At 36.3% G+C, this 27,710-nt stretch overlaps 1 protein-coding gene across 1 annotated transcript in view; it reads right to left on the bottom strand.

Moving 5' to 3' along the window:
* NOL10 (nucleolar protein 10) overlaps positions 1 to 27,710 on the bottom strand; it is a 55,203-nt gene that overhangs the window by 5,847 nt on the left and 21,646 nt on the right. The window contains exons 13-19 of the mRNA XM_009332506.1: positions 27,424 to 27,476; positions 9,648 to 9,774; positions 7,912 to 7,991; positions 7,647 to 7,745; positions 6,908 to 6,997; positions 4,962 to 5,135; positions 4,314 to 4,561 (exon numbers count right to left, since the gene is read on the bottom strand). Of these exons, the coding sequence (XP_009330781.1) occupies positions 4,314 to 4,561; positions 4,962 to 5,135; positions 6,908 to 6,997; positions 7,647 to 7,745; positions 7,912 to 7,991; positions 9,648 to 9,774; positions 27,424 to 27,476 (871 nt within the window). The remainder of the gene's footprint in view (positions 1 to 4,313; positions 4,562 to 4,961; positions 5,136 to 6,907; positions 6,998 to 7,646; positions 7,746 to 7,911; positions 7,992 to 9,647; positions 9,775 to 27,423; positions 27,477 to 27,710) is intronic.

The raw sequence follows: 27,710 nt of genomic DNA, 5'->3' as shown, positions 1-27,710 counted from the left end.
CAGCCAGTCTCCCTAAGGCACCTGTGAGTCCTAACACGGCTCGTCCTTCTACAGTGTGGGCCCTACGAGTAGGTAGTGCCACCTGAGAATATGACATGGCTTGTACGATCAGACAAACTCATTCTGCGATGCGCTTAGAAAACATTCGCCCAACTGTGAATGGAATTAGTTTCTGCAATTTGAGATACTGCTGTTAGTGCCCTATTAGATCTCTCTGAGGAGGTTGAAGAGACTTTTTTTTTTTACAAGTTTTAAAGTGGAAAATAAGTCATCATAAAAATCCAGACGATTAGCAGCCACCAAAGTTAATGGCATTTCTATGGATGAAGGACTCATGGATTGTGGTCTATGCATGAAGCCTCTGAAGTCCGCTGAATTTTGGTTAATGAGCCATTTTATGTAACAAAGACTTTTCAGATTAACGATGAAAAATTACTGTCAAGAATTACTTTATTTCTCATGACTAGGTACTTTGATTGTATTTTTTTCTGTAGTATATTTTTCACTAAGTACATGTAAAAACTTGTTCCATCTGTGCGAATCGAGAAGACAAGCTAAGCCTTAGAGCTAACTATGGCAGGAGATCAGTCACCAACATTGTGGTGGGATTTCTACATTCAAGGGAAGTCCCATTTTTCTCCCCTTTGAAAGTGAACTGGAGAAATATGGCTACTACCCAGCAATTATTTAGCATGACTGCCTAGATACTGCTTCTGTCAGGAGAAAAAGTAAAATGAGGAGATATTAGCAAAACGCTGTGGGGTTGCAATTTTTCTGAATTGCAGGTACAACTATATTTATCTGAAAACGTGCAGACCTCAAATGATAGCGAATCGCACACACTGATACACAGACACAACAGCTGGGTTGTTTGTTTTTTTTTTTAAAAATCATCCTCAACAAATTGATTGAAGGGATACATTAACAGTGTTATTAAAAGCAACTTCCCCTGCCCTACAGTAAAAAACAAACAAACAAACAAAAATGCCCAGGCACTTCTTTTTTTCCTCATTGTAAAGAGAACAGTTTTTCAGGACTTTTCCTGCTGTTTTACTTTAGCAATACCTAGGAATGTCAGCTATGCTTTTGTTGGCTTTTGTTGACTTTCTTGGCCACCTCTGAAGACATATACATTGACTGTCATACTTTATAAAGTATGAATACTGTAGTTTTTAATTTTGACATGCTCTAACTGCAATAACAAACCTTTTAAAGGGACATCAAGAAAATCAAAAGAGCTCTTAGCATACTGATAAAAACTCTTTCCTTTTATGGATTCCTTTTAAGTTACTATGTAAGGAACTTACGCAGTAAGTAAACAAAGCAAAGATTTGCAGGTTTTCTTCTGTAAGAGTGCAAAAAGGGAAAATGAAATGTAGACAGATTTGAGACAAGGCATTTGTTACAACCATGAGTAAATTTTGCAGCTTTCCTGTGCAAAGAAATGCGTAGACTGCTGGTCTACGAAGAAATTTATAGTACACACCACTGCTTTAGAAGTTGGGCTTGGAGCCATGCTGAGTCAGGAACATGTCGAAAGAAACACCCAGTTTTATATAAGTCATAAACTGTTTCCTCAGGTAGAACATTATACGATTAGAGAAAAAAAGAACACCTAGCCATTAAGTGCATAGTGAAGGTATTAAGGTACTTAATTATATTGGTCACAGACCATCATTCCATAACTTGGATAAACCAAATCAAAGACAAACATGCCAGCCTCACCAGATTGTACATGCCACTACAGTCTTTCCAATTTTCAGTACGTTACTTGAATTAATTATTTTTATGCTGACTACTTATCACTGAATAAGGCCAGCAGAAAACATATTTAAGAATTTTCTTCATAAAATTCTAATATGTAAAAATGCTTTCTAACCAAACAAGTTAGCTCACAACACAGACTAAGTCATTATGATTACAGAATCGTATCAGCTATAAATTGCAAGAAACAGATACCAGCTGTTAATTTTTAAGTCTCTTCTAAGAATTTGAGGAATATCAAACTCCATACTAAGAACAACGCTTGGATGAGCACAAATGGGATCAGTGAGTATAGAGCTAATTGCTTAGACAAAAATAAAAAGAATCATGGAACAACAATTCAATGACAGCAACGCAGAAAAACATAAAGGATGTAATGCTGACACTTCCATTCTTTTTGTCATCCTATTCTAGCCCCAATTTTCTCTTTTTTTTTTGTTTTAAACATTTCATATTACATCCTATCTGTGCACCTACCACAGAGAGGGTATGCTACCTAAGCCACCCTAATTATGCATCGCACCTTACAAAATATTATGCAGAGAATTAGCACTGAATCTCAAGATAGATTTTCTTTTCCCTAAAAGCAGTCTTTTAAAAGCCTTTCCACGGTTTATGTCATCACTGATATTCCTCCATCCACTGGACAGGTCTGTGGTATTTGCTTTTGTTTTTCCTGAGCTGAAGCAATGATTTTTCTCCCTCCATACATCTGATGAAAGAATTTAGTTTGTCCTGTGTCACATTGTACTAATTTTTTCTAAACGTTTCTCTTTTTTACACCTGTCCTGGCTTATCAGTATCCTTGTTCACATTTAAGCCTTCCATATTTTGAACAAAATGAAATCTTAATACTTCAAATTGAGTGTCCTTGAGAATTTCCTTTAGAGGTCAGCAGCTGAATTTGTGTAAGAGAACAGTATGTGAGTAGACTGCAACCATACTGCCTTTTAGGGAAGTATTTCAATGGCAATGAGAATACAGTGCCATTTGACCACTGTCTCAGGCTCCTTTCAGGTCACTTGCTAACATGACCATAAATCCAAGTACAATGTAAAAAAAAAATCCTTAACCTACAATATGCTGTCAGAGTGTCCAGAGTGGATTTTCTCCTGACAAAGAAGAAAAACTGACAAAAGTAAAAAGTTGCTTCACCTTCCAGAAGAAAGAAAGAAAAATAATCAGAAGAAAGTTGATGGAAAAATCTAAGAAAGTTAAGAGTCCAGAATGAGTGGGTATATTCAATATAAAGAACAAAAAATCCCTGTGTGAAAACACTTGCTGATAAAAAACAGCTAAGGAAAACATTGGAATCAGTTCTGCAGAACTGCTATAAATCCCAATTTATAAAAACTACTACTTCTATTTAAAGGGGTCTTACAGGTACAACATGGAAATCATAGACTACTAGACTACTGTAGAAACACTGTCTCAGTAATACTTAAAGACCATTTTACATGATAATTCCAGTTAAAAACTTGCACATAGAGGACAGGCTGAATTTTTATCAAATGTTTCTTTACATATCTCCAGAAAATTTCCATCATGAAACAACTAGGTTGTAGAGTCAGTCATTAGTGACATAAAGAAACAGCCGCATTATATATATATATATTATTCACTTCCTTTTCTTTGAATGTATCATTTCATTCTAAGTAAAAACATAATGGCTATTATGAGATCCACCTAGCCCAGCAACTTGTTTCCAACATTAGTCAAAATTCTGCTCTGCATCCAGTGTGCTGCAAGAACTTTGAAGCTATTGTCTTTCAAGGTTTTAATATTAGTGTCTGAGCTCCATATAATAAAAGGCTATTAAATCTCATCTTCTGAAGGGCTCAACTAACCTCGGGGGGGGGGAAATCAATGAAATTTGCAGGCATTAAGCACCTCAAAGCCAAGTCCTTTAGTTTGACATGCTCTTTAAACAGTACCAATTACTTCAGTTGATCATCAATTTAAGGAAATCCAAATTAAAAAAAAGTTTGTTTTTATATTGCAAAAAGAAAAACAAAAATAGTGAGACCTGACAATATAAGGACAGCACAATTTTTTGAAAGTTTCTGGACACCATAAAAACACCCAGACAAAACAATTTTTCTTTTAACACCTTGATCCTACCCCCAAAATAGTGACTAGTCATGCAGTACTCTACATCCTTTTAGAGGGTCAGATGAAAAACATCCAGACTGTCAACCTCATATTGACAGTGGTGGAGAAATATAACGGGTCTCACAGACATCAGCGTTGTTATTTGTGAGAGCAGCAGTTCACCAACATTGAGTAATGGATCCCCAAATCTGGCTCAGAATATTAATCTCTTATTCATCTCATTTGTGCTGTCTCTCTGCCATACTTTAAACATTATATTCGTTTAACTACAAAACAAAAGCTTTCAACAACTATGTCGCTTCAAGTTATATCCCTGAATCGCCAGATGTGGCTTTACTAGTAAGTGCTTCCAAGCCAAAATGCCACTGGCCTGCATTGTAGAGAAATACTTGAGAATCATCCACCCCCAGCTTTTAAAATAGGAACATTAGTCTTACTTCATTAATTTTTGTTTTTTGGCAGAGTCTTTGAAGCTTCTGAATTCCTCTCCTTCTTTAATCTCAAAAAACTGAGGTTTCAGTAATGTTTGCTGATCCTCCTTGAACCTTTCCTGCCGCTTTACTTTTTCCTCTTGGCGTAGAAGCTTGCGCTGTTTCCTGACCTCTTCAACCCAGCCTTTTTCATCATCTGAACTCTCAGAACTTTCTGCATCACTTGCTTTTCCTTCTGGTTCTTCCTCCTCTTCCTGCAGACAAAAATAGTATAAAATAAGAAATCATCCACTAATTTTCTTTTCAAACCATTCCTGCAATTAGAGTACGTGACAGCTTTTACATAGATACAGTTGAAGAGAACTAAAATTTGAACAAAAGCAGAACAGCAAGTGAAGCAGAAGATACATTATAAAATTGTTTCCACCTACATAATTTATGTTTTTCAAACCTATATTCATGCAGACACAATATTGTTCACATCTAAAAACTAGGATAACATTGCAAATTACACTCAATTACTGTAGCTGGTAAGACATTCTTGCACTGCCTCCGTCTTTCCTTCTTTCTAGGGTGAAAAATCTGAATGCTTGAAACAAAGGAAAAAAACCAAACCCTATGGATTTTTCCTAATCCAAATGGAAAATATTTTACCTGTTCTTGTGCTTCCAGTTCCTCTAAGATCTTTAGTTTCCTCTTTCTTTTCTCACTTATTTTAGAAACAAGGGGGTTAAGTAGCCTAAATTCTTCACTCTGCTCATCCACCTGGAAATCTGGATTCTCAAACATGACCTTAAAACGATCATCTTTGAGAAGGTTAGGCAGATTCTGGAAAAGAAGCAAAGCATGAGTGAGTTATAAAATTCTGAAACAGACATTGGTAAAGTAAGTAACACCTTTTTAATTAAACAAAACTCAAAACCAGCATGTGAAATGCCAGTTGCTTTATCCTTCCAGGTGATATAAAAAAAATCAAGATTTATGCTTATTATATTTTATTACTTTCATAAAGATCAAATAAATATCATTCTAAGCTACCTGTAAGCAAGACAGGTTTTTTTTATGCACACTATAGACACCTTAAATATACAATTACTAGTATTTTTGAATTAATGTTTCTCATACACTCAGCCAGCTTGTCTGGAGACGTGTTGGTATCTATTGACTAATCAGCAGTACCTCCAAGGCAAATACCCTGCCTGACGGGGATGATTCTACAACATGTACAACAAATTATCAGGGTAAACATGTCTTTATGCAATGCTACTACTGTTTTACTGTAAATACATAAGAGTAAGTGTTTCTATACATCTTATAAACACTTTTTCTTCATTCCCCTTTCATACAGAATGGAAAAGGCAGTTTCATTCATGTCAAAGTAAAATGAATTCAGTGTAAATTATGCTACTGTTAAATTAGGAACAGTTCAAGCTACAATTTCAGCTTACGTAAATACCTGTTGTCATCATTTTAAAATCACTGAATAAATAGCTTTTTATTACAAAAAGCTGATCTTTCAACATTGCCAAAATTATACCAGTACATTCATCCCACCCCAGCATTAAATTTTCATTGTTACCTAAGAAGTCGAAAAGAAAAAAAAAGATACAGGAAACAAGAAGTGTAAATTTCAAACACAAAACCTGTTGCAAATATGTGACTTGCAGTCACACAACCAAAAATGAAATCCCAAAGCCTAAAATAAATTGCTCTTCACAAGACCCTAATGCCATTTCAGGAAAATAACCAGGACATGCCTTTTTATGTATACTCTTTTTAGTCCACTTAACACAATCTATATGTACTCCTAGACAAATCAGCCCCCGTTTATTGAACTCGTATTTCCATTGTAACACTGGCTTAGACAGTCTGCATTTAAGGTTTTACCACCACCTACTTTTTAGTAGTGCATGCTTCCCACTAACTGTAACACACAGGATTTCATTAGATGCCACATGAAGCTAATGCCTGCCTTTTATGAATGCTATATTCCTGTGAGAATGAGCACCTATGAAGTGCTACCTATAGAAAGCGCGCCCCCCCCAGCCACCAGATATTAAACATTAACTATTTTTTTCCTTTAGACTTCACTTAGGATAGAAATTGGATTATTTTCAACATCAGGAAGAATTCCTGTTGTATAAGAGCGAACCATTTTGGCTATTTTATAAAATGTAGTTAACCATGTACACAAAGAAAGGCAATTGTATCTTCAGTTTTACAGGTAACATCTATCTTGTCATGGTCACCACCAAAATACCAACAAATGCAAACAACAGGTCCTTCTAGAACAACTTTGGTATTGACTCTGCATTTAGCTAGCTTCTGGAGTCCTATGAAGCCCATATCATCTTCACAGTGAGTATTTCATCATTTTAAGCTTTAAGTTACTACATGGCTTTTTTGGTACTGCAGCTACAGTGAAGTCCACCTTAAAGGCACCTACTAGAATAAGTTATTTATGAGAAACAGAAACTACGGAATTTTGAATCTGTTTGGCCAGATTAAAAAAAAAAAAAACCAACAACAAAAAAATCAATACTGCAAGCATTACTATTTCTGTGCTCGCAGTTAGAGAAGTCTCCAAAACAAAAGCTCACCTTCTGTTTCCTTTTTCTAGTAAGCTGTTGCTCTTCTCCTTCTTCTTCAATCAGTTTAAGTGCAAGCTCTTTATTGACTTTTGGAAGTTTCTAAAGAGAGGAAAACAATCAGTAAATTACTCTTTCACACATGCAAAAACCTACATCTTTACATTCCTAAGTGTGGCAAAGACAGAATTCTTATTCATTCTTATCACTCTTGCTGAAAAACTCCTTGACTGGTTCCAAGTATTTCTAGGTACTAGTAAAGCAATAGTACTTGGAGAAAATTTAAGCAGAACTTCTGTATCATTTTTTCCTTGCAATGCATCAGTTTTAGTACTTTAAAAGCAAGTATTCCTCCTTGTATGTTGAGCAAATTCAATCTAGAAAGCTACTAGTTATAAACACAATACTATTTTTATATATCTCTCTCCAGAGTATTATGTTTTAATGGCTTAAATCATTTAGTTTAATGACAGAAGTAGAAACTGCAAGTTTTAACAGTGGGTTATCCGCTCAAATGACAAATGTGATGAGAGCTGCTCTTTTACAGTTTGGTATCAGTCTTTCTCATCGGTGGGAATCAAACACATGGGAATTTTACAGTTCCATTCAAAAAGTTCTGTAAATTAATTTGTGTCTCTGATGATAAACAGAATCAAATCCTAAGTCATTACATCTCTGAGATACACTTAAGAATATATTACTCTTTATGAATAATTTTCCCAGCCATATACTTATTGTTTACAGGATTTACCTTTAGTTGAACTCTCTGTGCACGTGTTTCTTCTATCTTCTGCCTTATTTTCTCTCTTCTGTATTCTTCATAGGCAAAGGGGTTGGCCATCATTTTTGCCTTTGAACAAGCAGGAGGAAGTAAAAAGAAAATACCATTAATACAGGACACAGTCTGTTATTTGGAGAGGGAAAAAAAAACCCACAAAACAAAAAAACACAAAAAAACCCCAACACATGTATTTTATTGTTAAGAGCAAAAATTGACAAGGATCAGCCTTATTTACCTTATGATAAAGTCTTATGTCCATGAAAAAGCCATGCATATATGCTCTGAGCAATGATGATCCAATGAGATGAGCAAGGCCTGGGAAAAAAAGTTAGAGGATTTCAAAGAGCTTTCATATATAAAGAACTTTTATTCCAAGCTAGCCACTTCACTTACCCGATTCAAGACAAACAAGCACTGCCAAAGCAACACATCAATTTAACAGTCACATCCATTACATCAAGACTAAGTAAAACCGCAAAAAAAAAAAAAAAAAAAAAAAAAATCAGTTTGGCCAGCAAGAAATGAGCTTCTTCAGAGCAACAAAATCCATTTTTCTTGTCATAGTACATATTACAGTGCACTTTTTAAAAATGCCCACATGCACGATGCTCCATAAAAGTTTACAAAGAAAAATTTGAGAGGATTTTTTGGAAAGTCCATAGATGTTTGACAATTACTTTTTAGTGTGGTATAGAGATGTTTTTAATTAAAGAGTTTTGCCTTGGGTCACTATATTTGAAGAATCAACATGTTGAAAAAAAATACAGTACCACATCAGGTCATAAAACTGTCACCGTAGGTCCTAACCTAAGTCTCAAAATACTTATGAGTTCTCTGATTTTCCTTCCATGTATCTTCACAAAATTCCAAGACTGAGAAAAGGAAAAGTTTTTTATACCAAAATATCCTCTACAGAAATTAAGAATTAACAAACTTCTTCTAGAACTAAAAGGCAAAAAAAAAAAAAAAATTGAGGAACCACTGTGCTTCTCAGAAAGCAAAAGTTGTCTCTAAAAATTTTAACTGTTTCCAGGAAACAATCTTCCTGCATATTCCAAAATAAGAGTACTCCAGCTAATAGCCAGTAATACAAAGAAACCCTGACATATGAAATACAAAATATCCCTTAAACTGGTTCTTCATTTGAAAGCTTGCATTTATGGGGAAATGAATTTGACTAAGTTATAGCGAATTTAAAGCAGAATAAGTATTCCCAGTCAAGTCTCTGTATAGATAATACTACATTGCCTTATTCCCTTTCGACTGGGATAGGGGTCTGCGGGCTACATTCAGACCATCTACTCTAGAACACTCATGCTGAAGATGCGGGTGCTTTGGATGACCTCCTCCTTGTATGGCCTCCTGCCAGGCCAAACCCAACTCCCGTATTCAGAGGTAAATTAATTAAACTAAACTGGAGCAAAACATTGCAATCAAAACGCATAACAGAAAAAGGACTAACTACCTTGGAAGAAGCATGCTTACCTTCTCTGCTATATAATTTTCAGCATTCCAGTTCCTTGAAACTGTTTCTATTAGCCCTAGAATGATTTGTATTTTCTGGAAATTACTACATTCAATTAGGGTAGCCTTTAGCAGGTGAATCTTTTCCTAATATTGCTGTGAGTTCCAACATACTATTTGAGCACCTTAAAAATATGTTGAAATGCCTTCCACTTAGTGTCTGAAAATACACACAACAGATTCCTAGACATTAAATCAGCAAATATCAATCTTCTTCTTGGGATAAAAAAAACGAAAAACACAAATATCTAGTGTTGCACTGGTTGGGAACCAAAGAACATAAAGCCATCAGTCTGGTATATTAATAACCAAGAAGACTGGATGAAACTACTGCCACTGAATTTCTAACAGTCCTCATACATCACAACCAAATTAGGAAACTTACATGTGTAAATGATCAAAATCTGAACAAAAACGTCAGCTAAAGAGGAGATTCAACTGTTTTACCTAAATTTTCAAGGTCTTTTCTGGTAACGAATTTGTAATCATCATAAACTGTGCTCTCTGGATTCTCTTCCAGTTCTTCAGTCAAATTGTCCAAGAAGGAACACCATTTTGGGGCAGGTCCTAAAACCTGTGGATATTATAGAAAGTTATAACGTATATTCTTACAGAAAAAAACCCTACAGTTAGGCTCTTAGCTACTGTGCTGTAATGGAATAACAAATGAATCCCTCTGAAATCAAACAGACCTTAAGAGCAAGAGCAGTTAGAGAACACAATTAAACCTACTGCTTGCATTACCAATAAGGAGTACTATAGATTATGTAAGCATTATTTTTAATTTAGGTCATTTATTTGAGACCAACAATCTAGAGGTTTCAGGTTTAACTGTTTCAAGTGGTCCCAGTCTAATTGATTAATTTATTAAAAGCTCAGAGCCAAACATTATAGATAAAACTATGAACTAATGGCACTAGTTAGCAACAAATCTGTAAAGCACTATTGGATCTTGAACTCATTAGGTTCACTACGCAATCATGTTAAATCCTGTTCTGTCCTATTTATTTTAATTAAAACACCACAGGTATATTTCATGTATTTTTATTCAAGGACAAACTCAGACTGTATGAACAGATAATGGGAAATATTAAAAAACTTGCATATTTCCACCATGAGGCAAAGGACTTATTTTAACAATATTATGTTGCGCTATCAATGTACTTTTCCATATAAGCTTCCTCCAATTTCCCAAGTTAACAATTAGCTCCCTTCACTTTTCCCTCCCACTGTTCTGATTGAAATTCCTTTCTATCCTGATGCATGCAGCCATACTCAACTGTTCCAGTATTATTATTTTAGTAGGTGAGTTAGCTGAATGGAAAAATCCAACACTACATTTTTCTCTCTAGAGCAAATCAGCTGACATTTTAGAACATAAAGTGGCCAGTTAACTCCTAGAGTGGGACTTTTAATGAGGCTTCTGATTCGTTTGCTAAAAATTCACGTTAAAAACTCCGCAGTCAACATGATCATAGGAATGGTTGTGATTCAAAAACAACATGTTAAGATCCTACTTGATTATGGAAAGAATTAGAGATGATTTTACATATATAAAATACATATAGTTTGTTTTAATATGATAGTGTGGTAACAGTATGAGAGAATGCTGTTCATTTAAAAAGTATTACTACTCATTGAAAAGTCTCCTTTTGAAGACAACTATTCACAAAAAATTGTAAAATTGTATTCTAGACCATAATATTCTACTAATATTCTAGACTGTAACACTCCAGACAATAGTATTGTATTCTAGACCACTATTGTCTCTGTATCAAGTATGACTTATCTTTGTAAGATTTCAGCCCTAGCTGAGAACTATAACATGCCAAACGAAAACCTGCACTTTTTTACAGTGCTGCATATTTTATTCCAATTAGTTAGAGCTTCCAAGGAAAGACCTAAGATGGCCCTAACAGGAAAGACGTTACTTACTTAATTAATTAACCAAACCCCTGTATCTCCTCCAGTAATACTCAGCTTAAACACTATATAACATTCAGATTGATGTCTTGCCGACATTGCAGATACTTTTGTCTCCATGTTGTCTCCATCTAGGTTTTAAATTTTTCAGTTATTTCCCCCAAAACCACTTCTTCAAATCCAAACACCAAACTTTTATATTAATAAGAAAGCAGCCTAGATATATTAAACGTAGCACTGGTTTTCATGCCATTCAAGAAATCAGTTATCAGTGCTTCATTACCAGATCATCAAAACATGACTGGGGTGGAGAAGTCTTCTCTAAAGTTTACCTATATTTTTGTTTTGGATGAAACCATTTGTCCTTCTTATAAAAACCAAGTTGCTTGCTTACTAAACAAAACTTCTCTTGTAATAAAATTTAAGTACAAGTTTCTCTGCTGAAGATTATTAGAAATGAGATTAGAGAATCCTTGACTCGCACCCATTCCCATTAAATAAAAAGTTCCCCTTCATTCCATCTTGCTGACTCATCATTTCAAGATCTCTATCACTTCACTAAACCTTTTTCATCACTTCCATGTCTACAACACTATCTGCTCAAGCCTTACAAAGTACACGTTATTCATTAGAACTCAGGCCATTCCAACCAGTTCGGGTAATCCCCCAATGGGATCTTGACTGGTGTAAATCTTTGAATGAATAACTAAAGCAGAAGTCTCACAATAAGGGAAAACAGTTTATCTGCTCTTCAGCTGTAGCTCCAGTCACTGTTCCAAGTATTCCTGTACTCAAAACCTGATATTGAGAGAAAAACCTTTCATTGTACGTAACCTGTGCCATGAAACACAAAGCCAAAAGACCCGATTATTCATTATGATCTGTGGAGCAAGTTGGATGATCAGATCATAGAAAACAAGGGGGGGGGGGGGAAATGAGATAATTAACGGAAAAAAGCAGTGGCAGAATACCAGGAAAAAATAGAAAGTCCAACCATTATTCAAATTTCACATGTAAACTGATAAAAAGGAAAACCCTACAGAGATGTTTGTGTAAGTTTTACCGCCTTGTTTCCCTCTCTCCCACCCTACTGAAACTGCTTGCCTACCTATTCTAGGACGCCTTAGGAACTTTGCTTTGTATATTAAAACGGAACATTTTTTAAAGCTTAGGAAGAAATTTAAAAATAGAAAAGGCAAACAATACCAGTCACAATGACAAAAACAAACAAGAAATGTCCTTCTCTTGCAATAGTGATTCTTCACAGAATTTAATTGTCACTGCATTTTAACTGCAGAGTTTAACGCTCCTCTGTCATCCACTGCCAACCAACAGACACCCCAGGATGGTGCCTGGAGCACTCTGAAATGGCAGGCTCCACCATTCCTGTGCCCAGGTACAAATGCCACGGTTCAGAGGGCCGGTCTGCACCGGGCCACCACGGATGAGGCGGATAGGTGAAACCTGTCTGTCCCCTCCGGTTCACGGGTTTCCATACAGCAGGCGCGCAGCAGCACAGGCGGGACCCCTCGGAGCTCCTGCCACGCAGCACTGGCACCACCTCAGCCTGGTGCACAGTCCCAGCCAAAACCAGCAAAACAGCCATGAAGCTGTGGGGGTTGGGTAGGCTAATTCATATACTTGTCAATTTAGATTGGGAACGTACAATTCTACCATATCTAAGGGACAAAAAAAGCACTGGAATTCACAGCAAGAATAAGAAAATGTTATCGAGGTAGGTAATCGCATGCAACTAAAGCGACAGATCTCATTTTTACAGTATTTATGATATGCCAAATAGGTTTCTCCGCAAGTTTTAGAAGAGTTGCACACAGCTAACGGGAAAATCATTATTAAATGAGTGCACGCCTACACTCGGCTTTTACTCAAGTATTTCTTAGGATAGGAAAACTAGACACCATCACCAACGGTGATCGAACCAATAGTTTTGCTATTTTAATTATTATTCTGTTTTCAGTAGGATAACCACTTCTTGAGACAATTTCTGCCAATTGCTGGTGAAAGTCAAGAAGATTGTCTTTGAAAATACTTCTCCCTATCAACAGAGGAGCCTCACTTGTGGGCCGGGCCCCGCTGGCAGCAAGCTGGCTGGGCTGCTCCCTGCTCTCCTCCCCTCCCGGCGCTCTCCTCCTTAACCGACTGGAAATAGCACCCATGAGGTGACCAAAATGCAGCTATCCTCCATTGCATGGCGAGGCGTCCCGCCACCACACTGCAAGACAGAGCGGCGGCTGGGTCACGCCGGGCAGGAGACAAGGAGCCGCCAGGGAGCGTGGCCCTCTCCTCCCCGCCGGTGAGCCACGCAGCCGGGCTTAGCACGGGAGGCTTCCCGCTGCGACACAGGTAATACAGACATTTTGCCGTTGTCTTTCCTGTCTGATGCCAAGCCACAAGAAGTAAAGATGTGGACTTTATGGTTATTAGTATCGTGCCATCTAATGCCAAATTTTTGTAAGTACACATTAGAATGTCTTTTTTTTTTTTAAACTTTAGACACAGAAAACACAAAATATCATGAGTAATCTAGCATAAAAACGAGCGGAGACGACAAGTGCAAGGCCAAACTGTTCAAGAAAAGGAAGAGAAAAAATGTTGACAGAAAAGTATTTTTAAAATATTGTAAAATAACTTCAAAAAACACAGTTCTTTGTATTCTATTTTACAAGATGTTTAACTTAATAGTCTTGTAGCACCACAAATCTTACATGGCACAGCTCTGCAACACCCTGTACTTAAGGCCATGCCTAATTCCTGAGCACTTCTACAGAAAATATCATCCTGTCATCGGTCTGTAATTCCCCTGAAATTAATGAACCCTAGGACAGAGTAGGTATTATTCCCAACCCACAACAGATGTTCCTTATCTTCAATCTGGAACACCAGACAGCACTTGTACACTTTTAAACGCCACTCAACAACTTGACAGCCAGCTCCGCAGAGCCCTTAGAGCCACAGAAAAATTGGGTCTAATCCTAACTAGTACTAAACATGCTCAACAACTTAAAAGAAGCCCAGGATGTGTAGAAGCTTCCAGAGTCAGATGTCACGAAATTTAAATTAAATGACTTTGAATGCATACACAGATGAGTCTTGTTAAGTATCTCTTTGAAGGTTTGAGGGACCGATTCTACACCAGTGAACTGAACAGTTGTTCTTTTCTTCTCAGGGAGTCAAAACAGGTTCCAAAATCTATTTTTCAGGATGTTAAATAGTAAGTGTCTGGAAGATTTCATACAAGGCAGTGATAAACCATTCAGCTCTAAATAAGATGTCAAAATATATTAAGACTGAAGCAGCAGAAACTCCTCCCAACCTTCATTGATGTATTTCAGCAATCAAAAACATGCAAAATTTTCACAGACAGAATAAATCAAATTTGAAAATAATGAAGTAGAATCTGCAAAGTTTAAACTGCCTGAAATCCATCTAGAAGACTAACTTAATGTATGTGGACATCATCCAATAAAACACTTTAAGAGGCTTTGGAAAGCAGAAGTATTAGCTGCCGTAGCTGTACAAGAGAGCAACATGCAGTTTCACAGAAACTTCACAGTTTCACAAAAATTAACACTGTAATGCTGTAGCATGCCATACCAAAATAATACAGTTAATAACAACTAAGTATAAAAATACATCATATCACTGTTTTTTCATAATGTATTTTAAAAGTAAAACTTTCTTTAAAAAATCTTCCAATTGTTTGTTGTGTTATCTTCTACGGATTTTAGTTAGACTTTAAGACCTTTACCAGGTATCAAAAATGTACAATTATAGTTAAATCATCCACTGCCATCCTATTTGAACAATGTCAACTACAATGAAAACAGCGTATCTTTAAGGATTTCAACAGAGCTCTGGGTACAGTGTATTGTGTAAAATTACTAGTCAGGATGAGAATTTTAATAACTGTAAGGCAAGATAGGAGCTGGCTAACAAGAAACAGTTTATGCTGAAAGGGGAATTACTGCACAGAAAGGTTACAACTGAAGCTTAAGGACTGTCCTATTAAAATATTTTCAATAATGACTGCCACATATAGTAGGAAAACGCCAATAAAATCTGCTGATGACAAACTGTCACAAAAGAAGGGTCAAAATCTCTCAGGGGAGAAAAGCTGCCTTGAAAACTAAAATGCTGGAAATTGGATTAAATGTATAGCCAATCGCTATCAGCTGTAAGGAACAGAATAGGAAAAAATGATACTATCTGATCACAAGACAATGAAATAGTCATATAAGGCCATTGTATTAGTGTAGGATAGGAATAATGACTCAGTGTCCATCTTGTACAACTCCAGGCAATACTGTTCATGATATCTGAATGTAAACTGTAGCCAGTACACTGAAAGGCTGCTAGGATGATTTCTGAAACAGTAATGCTTGCATAAGAATAAACACATGCAAAGTTGTCACAGTGACACTGTAAACTAGAAAAGTTAGCTAAGCATCAGAGGAATGTGACTCTTGAACAGCCTTTTAATGGAGATAACGAGGAAGAAACAAACAACTAATTTCCAGATGAAATCTGACATATTCATGGGAAAGATTATACAATCTGATTGCCTGTGATAAGATGGAACTGGACTCCATGATCCAAGGAAGTTCCTCCATTCCACTGTTCCCATTTAAAAAAAAAAAAACCCACACCAGCCCAAACTTAAAGCACTTTAACACAGAGAGACTCTTTTCTAGATTATAGTTTCTTTAAATTAAATGTATTTTATGCATATGACTCAATGACTTCATATACGTATTTACCTGTAGGAGACAAAAATAATTCTTTGGAGGAGACAAACAATAAGTGTAAATAAATAAAAAAATCTTAATTTTGGTGTTTTGTGTTTTTTTTAATAAAGTAGCACAATAAAAAGCATTTTAAACTTTTAACAGGACACATTTGCTGGAGAAAGCAAATGCACATCTATGTATGCATATTATCAGCTTCAATCATGCCATTTAACAGAAGGAGATTACAGAAGGTCTAATGAGGGAGAAAAAAAAAAAGGGTGATCCCCAGGGTGTGGGCAGTGATTGAAATGCGCAGTTGCGTTTTAAACATAATTAGCTCCCTAATTGCATAGCCAGGTTTAATTAATGCAATTACATGAGTAATTAATTACTATTCATTTTAAGAGTACTGTTTTCAATGTTTTGTTCTCTAATTTTAAGAATTAGACAGATCTCAATATGTAACAACTTTGAAAAGTTTCCATCTATATGCATTGAAAAGGCGAGAGAAGAAACAATACCTTGTTATTATACCTCGTTAACAGTCAAGGTTACATCAATTGCAATTGGTAACTCTCAAAAGATCAGATGGATTATTTCTAGCTTGTAGACATGAAAAGCTACGGCTCTCCATTCTTGTTTCTATGCTTTTGGGCTTCAGTCATACCCAGCCCAAGAACTTCAGAGAGCCCAGGAGATTAGCTTGTGTTAAAAAGGAGCCTTGAGATCACATTACCTTGTTATGTTTCTATCTACTACATTTCCACATACAGTGCATTTCCCTCAGCAACCAACATGCTCTGAACAATTTGTGATGTTGAATTTTATTCTGCCATTCCTTTCCAATCTACTTTCTTGCTATGAACGCTCTACAATCAACTTCAATTGTGTGCCGTTAATCTCATGACTAAACCCATTTAATGTACTGAATAAAATAATTTAATTCTCTAAATTATATGGGGTTTGGGAATAAAATCCAAACAAATCTCCCATATATTTTCATTTTTCATAGTTTCATGCTTTCATTCACTCTACATTATATGGTGTGGATGTGATGCTTTTACAGCCGTCAAGTAGCTCACTGGAGCACAGCTATGACCAAGAGAGACTGACAAGCACATTTTTCCTTTTCGGCATACTACTGACAACAGCATTGCATTTGGTTTTAAGCCCACACACTCATAAATTTCACTGAACTATACAATGAATTGGCTCTTTCTTTCATCCTAACTCCAGCATATCCAGACATTTTTGGCAGATTCATTAATCTGAGAGAGGTTGGTTTTCCTGCCTTTCACTATGCTATGGAAGCTGCCAAATCAACAATTTGGAGGTTTTACTCCTTAGAGAGCATGTTAAAGGAAATGTTGCTTTTAAGATCTTCCCAGTGTTAAACAAAAACTGCTGCAGGAACTTGCACACATCTTCTAGGAATGAGATACTAAATCTTTCTGCCCTGGCAGTTATCAGATAGTAAGTACTTTTTTTTCTTATCCTAAGCAGTTTGGCTTTATAGTGTTTTGTTTTTTTTTTAAAGATCTCATATAACCAGTCACAGGTCTGCTCTCACTGTGAGTGTCTTCTTGGTGAAGCCACCTTCTTTCGAAGGAGGCAACAGTCCTCTTGCTCATAATGTTTGGAAAAAAATGCCCTCCAAGACAGGAACAGCAAATAATTTTTCAGCAAGGAAAGTTACTCCTTAAAACTGTAAGTAAGATTAGCAGAATAGTTCTCTTCCTCACAAGACAGGAAGAAAAAGGGACACTTCTCACAAGTAATCTCTAACTCACCAGCAGTGGCATTAAGAGTAAGGAATCTGATGCTTTCTTTCACCGATATCCCTATCATGTTCTGACATGCTGACATACATAGAAGATAAACACTCATCACTATTGCTATGGATCTTTTTATTTATCAGACTCCCTACATGTTTTAGGTCTTTAGACAGTTGGAGCTGAGACGATTTGAGGTCAGAAAAATGGATAGAAAGCTGAAGTACAAGAACCCACTACTTTCACATTAAGGCAACTAATCAAATGATGCTCAAGAGGCAAGACAAGACTGGCTTCTCAAAGCGAGTGTTACAAGCATGACCTGCTTCAAGCACTTTCCCATAAATATCATCTGGAAATGAATTAAAAGTTCCCAAAAGTCTGTTCTTATTCTAACATAGCAGCTTCTATAGCATAACTGCTGTAATAAAAGAGGCACTTATGTAAGTTACTTAAATACTGTGCAGTAAGTTCAGCTGAGACTCACTTCACAGGATTTTTTTACCTGTGAATATCTGCTGATGGTTTGTTTCTTTATCCATGGAAAAAAAAAAAAAGGTGCAGATCAGGTATGATCAGCTGATATAGAGCCTTGCTGACGATAAAAGGCAGAAACCACATTTTACTTTGGCCATCCACACCTCCCATTCCCTACCACATCTGACTACATGCTCTTACCAATGCCTTTGCATTCTGGTTCTGGTATTTGTTAGACCCTTCACGAAACCAATTTACTGTTGAGTGACTCAATGTCACTGAACCAGCACAACCCCCCTCACAAACGTAACATTTACCACATTTTATATGAAGTCTAACAAACAAACAAACAAACAAAAAAAAAACCACCAAACCAAACCCACCCTACCTCAACACACTTTGAAGACTGAATCTCTCACAAAGCTCTCCCCCTGCTTTTACAATTGTGACTGCAGGGGACACAGACAAGGCAACAGCAAGTGGGAGACTTTGTAACTGCCTTGGCCTGTTTCTTACACAAGGAAAGAACTTTTACACAACTTCTACCTGTTCCAACACGGTCAGAAATCCGTTTCTCAAAATATAATAGCATTTCTTGCAATACCAAGGGCATGGGTCATCAGTGGACAAAACTTCCACTGCTAATAGAGATGACAGTAACATGTGCATTGATTTTGGTATGTACATAATAGCCTCTGACTGCAATCTAAATTAACAAGTAAGAAGAACTAAGAATAAGCCAGAAATGCAAAATCCTGGCAAGTCCCCTTCTCCACGTCTCTGATAGGACAGGAAACTTCTCAACCATCACACTGTGGGGACTTGCCTCTTGCGCTTTTAAGTGACCGGGAACAACGGGGCTGTCGCAGTACAAGCCAGATGCCAAGAAATGTTACAGCATAAATATCTTTACAGTTGTGAAAACAAAACTTACTGTACTGGGGTTCAGAGCATGACCAGCATTTTAGGGAAATTTGAAGGATGCTACAGATATAAAGGTAATGGCAAATCCAGCTGTATGTCTGCCTTACAGAACTGACAAACTACTGGAAATCTAGGAACACGTGAGCTTCTAATAACTCCCTACCATGGCAGCTTAATTGCTCTTTGCAAACCTGGGAGGAAGACTCCTCTGTGAGTTTATGCAACTACTGCCAGACAACACAAAAGGAAGGAAAAGCAACTACCTGTTGGGAATGTGCAACTCCTCCAGACTGATAATGAAGATAACCTCAGCATAAGTCAACCTGCTCTTTACAGAGCATAATGCTAGTGAGAAGAAATTTTATGTAACTTATGAAATAATTTTGAGTAGGAAACATCTTTCAAATATATATTTGAAAGCTTTCATGTATTTGATGGTTTTATTTATCTCTCAGGTTTGTGTGACAGAAATCTTAAATCCTCACAACTTTGTTACTATTTTTGTATAAACCAGTTATAACTCACAACAGATTTGGTTCACTACTGAGTGCAGCACAGAAGATGACAATACAGATAAGCCACAAGAGTCACTTGCCTCTGCTTTCAAATATAATGAAATAAAGACTTAGTTGAAATTATCACACAGAGAAAATTCTCACGTGCTTTGTCTTTTCTGATCCAAAAGCTAAAAAAGACACTAGTTCTTATTACATGCTGATAGACTATAGTATAGTACAAAACGTCCTTTCAGCAATTACATCTTTTCATTATCTGTGACTGCTGCTCTTTTCACTGACTGAAGCTGAGCAACTGCACCTTTAAATTTTCAGAAACCAGGTGAAGAATAGATGGCCCAAAGGAAGGAACAAGTGCAACGTAAGAAGTAAAAAATATCCTCCAGATACTCAAGGCTTAAATTTTCTACCACTTAAAAAGAGGAGCACACCCCCCCTCAAAACCTGTTTTCTTAAAATAGGAACCCAGGAACAGAGGGTCCCATACGACCAATTGCTTAAGAAACAGTCACGACACTAAAAAACATGTGAGTCTATCAACTGGCAGAGCAATCACCTGGTATAACTCAGTAAAACTTCTGCTTTTAAGAGTTTTCTCCTTTGCTCTATGAAGGGTACGATGCAAACTATAAGGAAGTACGGACTTAACAGTCAGCATGCTGCTATCTATTAAAAAAAAAAAAAAGAAGCAGCAGCACTGCCTATCATACTATCACCCACGACAGCAGTAAGCAGGGATCATACACCTTCATTATCTACATATGATGTTGAACTACTACATCATCAGCACCAAAAAACATCTAAAACAAGTTTCACAGGAAGACCAAAAATTGTTTCCTGATTATTGCACGTTGGTGTTTTCCTTCTATATATGTGTGATAAGTGGTACAGTGTCTCTCAGCCAGTGCATGGGAAATGGAGGATATCCTTTGTTGGGAATAAACCCAGCGTGTTATTTTTCAGTTTGAAAGCGTTTATGTTAAAAGTAGGAAGCTCACATTTCTGTTTGTGAAGATAAACAACTTTTTTCCTATGCTTGTTAATACTGTGAGATAGGTAATGTATAATTCACCAGGCATTCTTTTTATATTGTTTGCACAATTTTCTGTGTAGAAGATTAGACTGTTCTGGATAGAAAACACAGTTCTAAAAGAATGATATACCAAAACTTGGGATTAGCTTAAAGGCCAAAGATGCGCTCAAGTGTCTTTTTATTCATGGGAAGTTTTTTCTTTTAACACTTGGCAGTCCCAAAGCACAACTGTAATATGCTACCGCATAACAACTCTGCTTTCCAGTCATTTCACAGTTCTCAAAATAAGCAAACTAAGGTTAAGACCAACATTTCCCATTCTACATCATAATTACTGTATTTTTAATTTTACAACATTTTTTCCCAGGGAATGAAACATTTTTCTACACTATATATTGTTTTAGGATTAAAAAAAAAAAATCTCTTAGCACAATTCAGTTTCATGGTTGCTTTCCACTTTACCTAAAACTTCTTAGGAAGTATTGAAGGAGATGAACAACTGCCTTCTAAAAAATTCAGCCTCATCATACAATCTTCAAGACGACAGCTGAGGCAGCATTAATCCAGAATGACCTAATACTGCCAATAAGAAGATATGAACACATCCTAAAAGAAATCAAAATCTCACACTCTGGTCTTAATCTGTTCTGTTAGTGTCAAATGGCAGCCACAAATATAAAAAGAATTGCATCATTTGCTTCACAGCTTTTACCATGCAGAAGCCAAAAATCAGTTCGGAAGATCTTGCTGTAACTCCAACAGCACCCATAAACCATTTGAATGACAGCTGACTATACAGAATGCTGGTCTTAAGGGCACAAAGTACAAGGTGTGGATAGGTGTTTTTCTCTAATTGTATCCCCATCATATAAAGACCCAAGAGAGAAAAAAAGACAATTAGTAGATCCCAAAATTATGAAAGGATGAGAAAGTAAATCTTAGATTGATAAAATTGTTCTGAAAGGCTATGACCATAGAGATAAGTGTGGAGCGTGTCCCACACCCTTTAAAGTGACCGACTGTAAGGATAGATATCTGATGATTATAACCCCTTGTACAGAACTAGAGAGAGCACTCTGTCACCAGACTGACAGAGAATAGTAACCTATTTCAGATAAATGCTCTTCCTGTCTGTGAGTGAACTGAACACAACTCTTGGGTCAATTCAGTCACAAGTAGGTTTAGAAGCAGATAACCTGGAAGCCTACAATAGAACCAAAGCATGTTCATCCTTAATTTACAATCCAGAACTGTTCCAAATTAGTATCAAGAAAGAAATAAAGGGGGTGAACTAAGGTATTAAAAACCTGCCTTCATTTGTATTTCCTTCAGTACAAGTTCCCTCTACAGATTTGTTTCATCAAATATCCAGTGCCTTAAACGAAAACTAACATATGCTAGTAGAATTTGGTGCCTTAATCCGTGATTATGTTATTTCAGGGTTAACTACTAAGGAAAAACTAGCTTTTTCTACAGTTTTTCTAAAACTTTTTTTCCTAAATCTAAGGAAAAACTTTTTTTTTTTAAGAATGAGCATTTTTGAGGCATATTAAAAAAAAAAAAAAAAGATGGTGATAAAGAATAATTAAAACAGGCAAGCAGAGGACCTAAAAAAGAAAAAAAAAAGGAGAAACGAAATAATTTAAAATAGCATGTATGAAAGGAAAGAAGTACCAGGAATGGCTGGTTTAGTTGAAAAGCCATCCAATTTGAAGAGTACAAAATTAATAAATATTTCTAGCAATAAAGAGACCCACATATCCAAAGCGGGTATTGTATTAGAACCCAGACTCATTATAAAGATATTCTTGGAGAAACTGAATCATTGAGTAGGCAAGAAATACTTGCCCTTGAAACATTTCCAGTTTATAACTCCAACAACCCTGAACTAAGAAAGCGCTAGGATATCAAATGATTTTCCAAAACCACCTGAAAAGAAGCCAGAGACGCTCCAGGATTAATTTTTTTCTTAAAGAGCTTAATATCTTCTCTACACCAAAAGTGCATTGCTTCTAGCCTCAACAGGGAGTTTTCTGCCAAGACTGCAGGAAAGTAAAAGAAATCCAGAACACAGAATATTACACTCAATTAATTACACGCTTAATTGCTCTCTTCTTCTAACAGCCTAATGAATAGAGCAAGTTTCAGTTTCAGTATGTATATGTAGCCCAAAGTTTCAAGTCCAATAAAGGAGACGGGACCAATTTGAAATGTCTATGCTAAGATCAGACATGTTTGTGTAGCCAGTAGTAAACACTCAGAATAAATAACATCTATGCCCCTTGCTTTCCACCCAGAGCATCCAGGAGCTAACATGTAGGGTTTTTTCTGTACAACCTGAAAAGAGAACATTGTATGTCATGGAAGCCGACAGCCTCAATTAAACTTAAGAGAATCCATCTCATCTTAGATCACAGGCCAGTGGACCACCATGTGCCGGTAGAGCTTCCTCCTCTCTTCACTTCTTTGGCCAGGACCTGGTTGCACTATTGACTCAACTTACGTTTCTGAGTCAGTAGTCTGAAAAGTATCCCAAGGCACACACAACTTTCATTTCAACCTTCCCAAGGCACACATCAAAGTGATATACCAGGAAGCCAGCTGGCAAGAAGTAGGTTCCAAATGTTTGCATAAACTGCAAGTTAACTATTAAATTATTGGCAAACAGCCCAATTCCAGTCAGAGGCACTTGCCCTCATTAAAGCCCAACAAAATAAAACAAAAACAAAGTCTCTAAGCTAAGCCACTCGAGATGTTACCTATGTAAAACAAACATTTCATTTTAACGGTCAGGTTCAATTTGGCTTTTATTCACTCCCTGCACTGTTACCCGCATAAGGCATTTTCTTGCTATTTTAAAACCAAACCTGCCTGTCCTTTCTAGTAAACCAAAAACCACCTTCTTTTGCCTCTAACAGCTTTGCACACAAAAGAAACAGCTGCGGTGATTTTTTTTTTTTTTTTTAAAGAAAAGCATAGTTCTCTCAGACATTCCTAGTCTCAAATGTCATACCTATCTTGTTGAAAATTCTGCAGGAAAAGCTGAAGCATGCCATTTCATTTATGGACAGTATTACGATACCCGTTGTCAACTCTTTTATAATCCTGAAGTTCAAGAGAGAGTCATTTTTTGGTTTAGCAATGGAAATTTAGCTTTGGCATTAACAATGGAGAGAATGGGCACATGTACACAGATAATTCAGTCAGACATGAGCTCAGTCAGACCGTACTCCAAGCTGGCCGGACACGAGCCAGCTCTAGTTCACAAGTCATGTAACTGTGTTAGCACAGCACTGTGCCCACACTAATAAAACCTGCTGAGAGGCAGGGTATATTAGGCTGGACACAGTCCTACACTGTCTGGCCAACTTCAATCAAGGATAGTGGATGCTGGGTCTGTCTGCACCCATCTGCGTACATACACACTCCTGCTCTGTAAGACTGAATTCTGTGCATCTCCTCTTCTGAAGATTTTTTTCCTTATTTTGTAACCTAGAAGGGCTAGAGCACAGTACCATACATTTGAGATTTTAAATATCCTCCCTGACCATAACCGTGGTAATGCCTTGTAGCTGTTTCAATGAAGACTTAAAGAAAGAGAATAATTACTAGCACTACAGGGCAATGAGGGGCTAGGGCAATCAAATGGATTCTATTTACACAAAAGTACTTCCAAGAGGTCTGAAACACAACTGTCCTTTATAGTAGTAGCATTTCCCCCAGGCATTTATTCTGTTGTGGAATTCAAGAATTATAACTCAGTTCTTGTCAACATCTCAAAAACAGAAGACACATTTTAAGTAGTATTCATGTCTATCTCAAAGTAAACAAACAAATAGAAAATTAAGCTATTAATTGGAAAAACGTGTGAATCCTAGATCTTAGAAAAAGCCAGACTATGAAGAGAGATCAGGTAATACAGCAAATCACTAGTTTTGCTCCAAAGACACATGCAGCTAAACTCATCTTTGTCTGTGCAAGGAAATTACTCAGTGTTCCAAGGACAGAAAAAACCCATGTCTTAATAATCTACTGACATAGAAACCAAAGGACAGGTGTGCATCTCTCAGCTCAAATAACTAGCCCAAAAGATCAAGGAATAAAACTGTAACACGAACATGTTAATAACATTGAGTTTTCCTTAATAACAAATGCCCTGGAGCAGCTTAAGGCTGACACGACTTCTCCATTTTATATTTTCTTCATTTAAAAAGGAGATTAAAAAAAAAACCAACAAACCAGATTTAGTGAGCAACATACTTAAGCAACAAACCAACATACTTGTTTTTTAGGAAATGCAGTTAGAAACCCTTCAGTTATATGATACCATCTGTGCCAGCCCTTTCAGTCTTGCCCGTGAAAGAGTAGACAGAGCAAAAAAGACAGTTACTAGAGTGCGAGACTTCTGTCTCTATTTCAAAGTAACTTCTTCTCACTACCTTTAACTTTTCTATTGTCTAAAATAAGCATTCCATGTTTTGAAATGAACTACAGATTGCTGACTAAAAAAAAAAAAAAAATCATGCCAGTATTTAAGATATCTTCAGCAGCCTTCAAACTCAAAGCCATTGACGTGAACTGGAAAAGTTTAGCTTATTCAAAAAGCGAATTTAGTCTGGGCAGTAGCCTTTGAATCAAATTTTGAATTTTCTTATACACAACAGTATTTCAAAAATATAACTCATATTTGGATTTATGCTTTAACATTCATCATTTGGGTCCATTTGTATACTCGTGTCACTGTGAATGTAAAACCCATAAAAAGGTATGATCTAAACAAGTTCAGGCAGACTCAGATACCAATAATCAGAGAACGGTGACAAAGGAAGATGGTTTAAGGAAAGATCTGTGTTCATTTTCATCGGAATAGCCTGCATGCTGCAAAAATACTAGGTAGTATTAGTCAATATTTAGGTTTGCAATTAATGTCTGTTAATTATGATCTGAGATCTAATATAAAGTGCTTATATTTCTTAGCTAAAAATTACTTATCTGACTTCAGAAACATCAATTCAGTATTCACAGAGAATTCTACAAGAGTGAGATTTTTAAGAAAGTAAAAAATAAGTATTTTTCATTTTGATTTACAATATGTGCAAGAATACTCAAAATAATACTGGCTAAAACAAGTTCTAACAAACATTCATTGCTGGTGACAATCAAGACAATGAAATAATTTTTTGGCTAAGTGGCAATGTTGGATATGCACCTCTAATGTACTATAGCTGTAAAGTTCATATATCATGCACACCTGCATAAAAAAAAAATCTCAGTGCACAGTTTTCAGAAAGAAGCTGAACCTTACCCTTAGTGACAGAAGGAATGCTTTTTCTATCTGAACTATTAAAACTATTGGCAAACAGCCCAATTCCAGCCAATTGAGTAACTAGTCCATTCAAGTTTTAAAAAACTCATCAGACTTTGAAAATATGGGAGTTTGTCTTCCCCGACCCATTAATTAAAAAGATGATAGATTAAAAAAATGCTTGGAGGGCTACTCTCTAAACTTTACAAAGGACAAGGTAAATAGAAACAAAGCGTTCAGCTTCTAACTACAGCTAATACTTTGTCTTAAGTACAAAAATATTTGTTGTCCCCCCGCCCTTTGTTATCCAAAGCATGGAACAGCTCCAGTTAACAAAATATAAATTGGTTAGAGCCGAATTAGAGAAATAGATAATTCACATCCGACGAACAGCCTGACATAAATGACACACAGAATTCATGTATAAAATTTTACCTTTCTTTGAATGCAAAAATCTAGTAATACAAGTAAATATAACCAGACTATAGAATTGTTCAGAGGGGTATACTGTTGTGTTTAGACATGTACATACAACAGGTATATAGTGTCTATTCCACAAAGGAAAACGTAAACCGATGAATCTCCATCTTAAATGTAATCAAGATCATATGGGGGGGAACACGACACACACAGAAATAAACTGAAGAAAATTAAATTAATTTAAAATTGATTATCTGAATGAAGACTTCTTGGCTGATTTTAAAAAGTTAAGAATATATTTCAAAATTAACAAATTTTATGGTTTGTCCAGAATGTGAGTAAAATGACTTAAGAAGACGTGTACATATTTTTAGAGCCTGCATGTAATATTGGCATACATATCCTACTATTTATCTCCTACCAGGCCAAAAAAACCCTAGTGAATGCACTGTAGAATCAAAAACAAAACAAGAGTGAAACGCAGGTGTAGTTTTCTGTAGCACCAGAAGGCTTGCTGTTAAGTTTCCCTAAAACCAACCTGCAGAGATACACCACAGTTAACCTACAGTTAAGCCTTTCAAGTGAAGAGCTTCTCAAAAGAAAAGCTGCAATTCAAGTATGGCATTGAGCAGAAGCTACTGCCAAGAGCCATACTTGAAGACACACAATAACATTTCTTTGTCAGCACAGAGAAGAATATTTACTCCCATGACTATGTCACTATATACCACATATTAAAGACAGTAATGAAATATTTCACAACAAAGCAAAATTATTATCTTGAAAGTAAGCTATATAGTCCCTAGTTTGGAATTCTTTTTTGATCAGCTATCAAAAACTACTTTTTCCTGCAAAGCTCCACTTGAATTTTCTACTGCCACTAGCAGGTTTTGGAACTGGTAGCAAAAGGCAAATTACAGGCTGTGTTTTTAGTAATTCAATACGTTACATTAATAAACTATGGTTAGCTTAAATTTACTTTATCATGAAAAGTCAGAGAATGTAGACGTGAATTTGCAGAAGTAATTTTCCAACACAAATACTTGAATGGCACCAAACAACTGAGTTTTAAAAAAGCAGTATCAGCAACAATTTGTATTACTTACTGGTATATAATAGATATTCATTTTAGGGGCTTCATTGGCAGTCATTAGCATTCCTAAAAAGAGATTTCCACATTTAAAAATATTGGTCACAAGAGGATAATACTACTTTAAAAAAAAACAAAAACAACCACATATACTAGAGGCATTTAATTCACATGAAGTAGATTTGTACATAGGACTTAAAATATCTTTCCAGGAAAAGAAACAGAAAAAATGGAATCTTTGCTGGCACCAGAAAAAAAAAATTAGAATGGTAACCTGAGTATTTGTACGGAAAGGACCCTTCA

The sequence above is a fragment of the Pygoscelis adeliae genome, unplaced genomic scaffold, assembly GCF_000699105.1.
Source record: "Pygoscelis adeliae isolate BGI_AS28 unplaced genomic scaffold, ASM69910v1 Scaffold168, whole genome shotgun sequence".
In the NCBI taxonomy this organism is placed as follows: domain Eukaryota; kingdom Metazoa; phylum Chordata; class Aves; order Sphenisciformes; family Spheniscidae; genus Pygoscelis; species Pygoscelis adeliae.
Note: the sequence above shows the minus strand (reverse complement) of the source record. Positions and strands in the feature narration are given on the sequence as shown.